At 38.9% G+C, this 5,078-nt stretch overlaps 1 protein-coding gene across 1 annotated transcript; it reads right to left on the reverse strand.

Moving 5' to 3' along the window:
* Window positions 1-325: 325 nt before the first annotated feature.
* On the reverse strand, window positions 326-3,022 carry LOC109890013 (coiled-coil domain-containing protein 172). The gene is made up of 6 exons (XM_031821871.1): window positions 2,834-3,022; window positions 2,568-2,653; window positions 1,215-1,331; window positions 913-1,078; window positions 624-725; window positions 326-432 (listed from the first exon to the last, which is right to left on the reverse strand). The coding sequence occupies exons 1-6, from the start codon at window positions 2,910-2,912 to the stop codon at window positions 326-328; spliced, it is 657 nt and encodes a 218-aa protein (XP_031677731.1). The 5' UTR covers window positions 2,913-3,022.
* Between the last annotated feature and the right edge of the window lie 2,056 nt (window positions 3,023-5,078).

The following is a 5,078-nucleotide window of genomic DNA, read 5'->3' on the forward strand; positions in this document are numbered from 1 at the left end:
AGGGTGAGCATACATTTATTTATTTATAATGTCGCCAACAAAAACAAGAAACAACAACACGACCGTGAAGCTTACGAGGGCTACAGTGTCACTAACAAAGACAACTTCCCACAATAACAAAAGGGAAAAAGGCAACCTAAGTATGATTCCCAATCAGAGACAATGATAGACAGCTGTCCCTGATTGAGAACCATACCCGGCCAAAACATTGAAACCTAAAACATAGAAATAAAGAACATAGAACACCCACCCAAATCACACCCTGACCAACCCAAATAGAGACATAAAAAGGCTCTCTAAGGTCAGGGTGTGACAGCGCAGTTGATTACCTTAAGCAAGTGCTGTCTGTGAGGGGCTTCTGGGTGACCATCAGACTCTCTGCACTTAAGGACTCGGTCATTGATTTAGCCTCACTCAGCTGGCTCTCCAGGTCTGAAATGAACAGCTCTTAATGTAAACATTACCTCCACATACCAGTCTGTTTTTCTCTAAAGAAAATGACACTAGGGGATGGATTCAGTTTAGTCTGCACGTTTTACTGTACGCTGTCTTTAGGATTGTTTGTTTTATCTGGTGGCGAGCATTCAAACGTCTGCCTGACAACAGAGCTGGATCTAATCTACCTTTCATAATATGTTCCAGTCCTTGTAGCTCCAAATGGAGACCTCTCTTTTCTTCTTGCATAGACTTCATCTGAGTATTTGTTCGGCCCATGGAATCCATCTCTAAGACAGGATGGAAAAAACAGTACAAGGGGTCACCATAAAGCCTCAGGGTTGGTCAGAACAGGGCATGGTTAGTGTAGCATCAGGTTATATAATGTAAATATATTATCCATTAATAAACTAGCAATACCCAATGAATATAAAATTACCCTACTTCACATGTTAATATAAACAGTGGCTTCTCTACCTTTGTTTAAAGAGCTAACCTCCTCCCCCAAGTTACGTATCTCAGATTGGGTTTGGCTCTCAAACACAGTCTCCATGTTATTCAAAAGGCTAAAGTCGCTGTTGAAAGTCATGATTTCTTTCATGAAATTCTCCTGTTCCTCCTTCGACGACTTCTTTATTTTCTCCTTCAAACATATGAGCACAGCAAAAAAAAGGTAAATAGATTAATGTAGCCTAGATCTATTGAATAACAATGTACTGTCATGTGGTATTTGTTTAACGTTTGAGTGTGCTTGAATGCCCTTGACAAGAATCACTCACCAAGTGTTTCCTGAGATCCCTCTGCTGTCTCAGAAGCTCCCCTGCCTGCTTTTCAACTTGTACTTGATGCTTTTTCATTAGGTCATGCTGCAGCTTTGTTTCTGATAGATGCTGAGCCTGGAAGGACACACTTTTAGCAGTTCCATAAAACAAAACAAAAATGATATTTTTGTTAGCCTGTCCCATTCCATGAAGTTTGATACGTGATTGAACAGTTAATATATTGAAATCAAGGGAAAATATGTTCTCATTTTAGTAGCTATACTATAGGCACACTGTATTGCCTAGCCTCAACATTCCCCTCACAATATTTATATTTTTTTTTATAAGCCATTCAGACCAAAAAAAGGCAAATGGTACCATTAGGGTAATTACATACTACCTGGCTTCAAATGATATAAGCAATAGTGAAGGTTAATTGTGCTAGTGGAAAGCATTGACAATTACCGTCTAAAATGCATGGCATTCAGGACAATTGGTTACTATGAGTGTTAAAGTTCAAAAATAAAACAGTAACCTTTGTGTCCTAAATATAATGAAGGGAACAGTTAAAGAGAGCTTGAAAGTAAACTGACTGGCTGAAGACAAATTTATGATTGAGCAAGCTAAGTGTCATAGACTATGGAACAACAAACACAAAGTTTGAGCTGTTTCATAAAGAGAGTGTGCTTAAAACACTTAGTGTGCTTAAAACACTTTATCAAACATGTATATGTATGCTATTAACCTACAGCGGCTCAATTTAGCATAATCTTAAATATCAGTAAAATAGATGGAACATATTGGCTGAATGTATATGTGATATTCAGCAGCAGCCTATAGTTCAGAGGTTATTGCATCTCATCTCAATGAATTACTCTTTTGATTTGACCCCTGTAATTGGCAATCTTGTTATGTTCCTTTTTGACATGTACAGGAAGTGCTCAACAATATTATGAAAAGTTAATGAATCTATCTTCCACACATAATTCATTTCAAGCATGTGAAAACGTTGCTTGCTATAATGCTAATGTAATCCTGCGGAAACTAGGAATTGATTTTGTAGTGCCATTTGCAATTGATCCACAGACTCTGATGAGGCCTCTAATAGATTAAGGGTTTTAATCATACAATTTAATCACCTCTTTAATGTGTCTCAATATGTATCAATATACTGCACTTAATCTGTCAACACACTCTCTCGGGACTAATTCATGTAGCTATTTGACTGTACAATCACTGTACAACTCTGTAGCCTACATTCACTGTTCAATGTAGTGTCTGTTCTTATCTCTGTCACTTCAACAATATTGTGTCAGACCATGCTTTGAGGTTCTCTCTCTCATACATAGGTAATGATAACAGCAGATTCACCTGTTCATCAAGTTCCTTGGAGAGACATTCTGATTTTGCTGTCAATGACTTGACCCTGTCTTGACATCTTGCAATAGCAGCCTTGACTGACAGAACATTGAATAGGGAAACACAACAGTGACCTTCATGACAAACACAACCAGTCACATTCTTTCCCCCAATTCCTGCAAAAGTCAATTGAAAACGAAAAGTTGTATAATTTACCTAACATTGTGTCAATAACAGCTAGCTTGATATTAGAAAGGAAATTATGTTTGGCAGCTCACCCTCTTGAGATTGTCGCGTTTTCTCCGATATTTGCTGTTCGGTTAGTAGAATTTGTTGAAACAGAGTATCCAAACTCATATCTTTATCGGATAAATATGCTATCTAGCTGTATTAACTTTTTAATTGTTTATTACATATGACACCAGGACAGCAGTAAAACATACAAGTGTGTTGAGATTCCAGTCGAATTCCCGCCAACAAATGTGCACGTGTTCTATAGCGCGCATGTAGTCCTATTCTAGGGTGCGCGAGCCTATTTGTAGGCATGAGAGGTCAGTTTACTTTTACCAGAAAACCTACTAATATCGTGTAACATTTCAAATGGTCCTCACCCAAGCGGATGTGTTTCTTAAACCCACAGAAATATGTTGAACCTGGGGGTAGCCTAGGGGGCTTTTCATTGTAGCCTACCACAATGAATACATCATGTAGGCCTAAACATACTGAGAAATGTACCAGTGCAGCCATTCTCTCAAGATCGCTTTCATTCATCACAGTTCTGCTTCAATGAACTATTAGTTCTGCCATCCACAGTATTGTTTGACGTTTGTAAGCACAGTTGGCAATCAATAGCTTTAATTCAGTGTCATTTGCTCCTTCAAGATTTGTCACATGGGCCTATAGAGGCTAATTCTTTACTTTACCCAATTTTCTCCTGAGCCCTGCTAGAAAGAATGGTTTGAGCCAGTGCCATGAAGAACATTAAAGTGTGAATGCCTGCCTCCTTATATGACCAGGACTATATCATTCTGACATTCATTTGCTAAATTAATAGTAAATATTGATTGAGGCTTTTCATAAATCCCAGATTGATGTTGCTCACCTTCATGAGGTTGGCAACCTTCCCTTTGAAATTAAAATAGCCAAGTTACCAAATGATATAGGTTTTCCAGACAATTAACTAACACTATATTTTTCCTTCTCAACATGCTTGTAATTTGGTCAAGGAGGATACATATTTTATTTTATTTGAACAAAACTATCATTTGAAAGCTCCCTTTGAAAAAGCCAATTAATTGTAAAATCATTTTACTTTTGGGCCGAGTCTATGCGGTTTTGCAATTTAGGACTAGGCCTATTTGTGTTCCCCTTATACATTCACTGAATTTATGTTGCTATTGTCCAGTATAATTACCCTAAACTGTAAAAAAGACCAGAAAAATATGTTTTTTAAATCCTGTTGTCTTTACCGTGACTTACTGACAGTGAGTCACTGTAAAAATGTACATTATGTTCCAAAGAAAAATGTGGTTTAACAGTACCCTACTGTAAACTTTACAGTAATGTACTTTTAAACAAAGTTTATTTGGAATATTTTTTAATGTTTTATTTTTTACTATAGTTACTATAAAAACAACAGGATATTTTTACATAATTTTCTGGGCTACCTAATAAACTCAGCAAAAAAAGAAACGTCCCTTTTTCAGGACCCTGTCTTTCAAAGATAATTCATAAAAATACAAATAACTTCACAGATCTTCACTGTCAAAGGGTTTAAACACTGTTTCCCATGCCTGTTCAATGAACCAAATACAATTAATGAACATGCACCTGTGGAATGGTCATTAAGACACTACTAACAGACGGTAGGCAATTAAGGTCACGATTATGAAAATGTAGGACACTAAAGAGGCCTTTCTACTGACTGGACAGAACGGACAGCTGATCGTCCTCGCAGTGACAGACCACTTGTAACAACACCTGCACACGATCGGTACATCCAAACATCACACCTGCGGGACAGGTACAGGATGGCAACAACAACTGCCCGAGTTACACCAGGTACGCACAATCCCTCCATCAGTGCTCAGACTGTCCGCAATAGGCTGAGACAGGCTTGACTGAGGGCTTGTAGGCCTGTTGTAAGGCAGGTCCTCACCAGACATCACCAGCAAAAACATCACCCTGGACCCGACAGAACAAATCCTGGACCCGACAGAACTGGCAAAAAGTGCTCTTCACTGACGAGTCGGGGTTTTGTCTTACCAGGGGTGATGGTCAGATTTGCGTTTATCGTCAGAGGAATGAGCGTTACACTGAGGCCTGTATTCTAGAGTGGGATCGATTTGGAGGTGGAGGGTCTGTCATGGTCTGGGGCAGTGTGTCACAGCATCATCGGACTGAGCTTGTTGTCATTGCAGGCAATCTCAACGCTGTTTTTTACAGGGAAGACATCCTCCTCCCTCATGTGGTACCCTTCCTGCAGGCTCATCCTGACACGACCCTCCAGAATGACAATGCCAC

The sequence above is a fragment of the Oncorhynchus kisutch genome, linkage group LG4 (genome assembly GCF_002021735.2).
Source record: "Oncorhynchus kisutch isolate 150728-3 linkage group LG4, Okis_V2, whole genome shotgun sequence".
In the NCBI taxonomy this organism is placed as follows: Eukaryota; Metazoa; Chordata; class Actinopteri; order Salmoniformes; family Salmonidae; genus Oncorhynchus; species Oncorhynchus kisutch.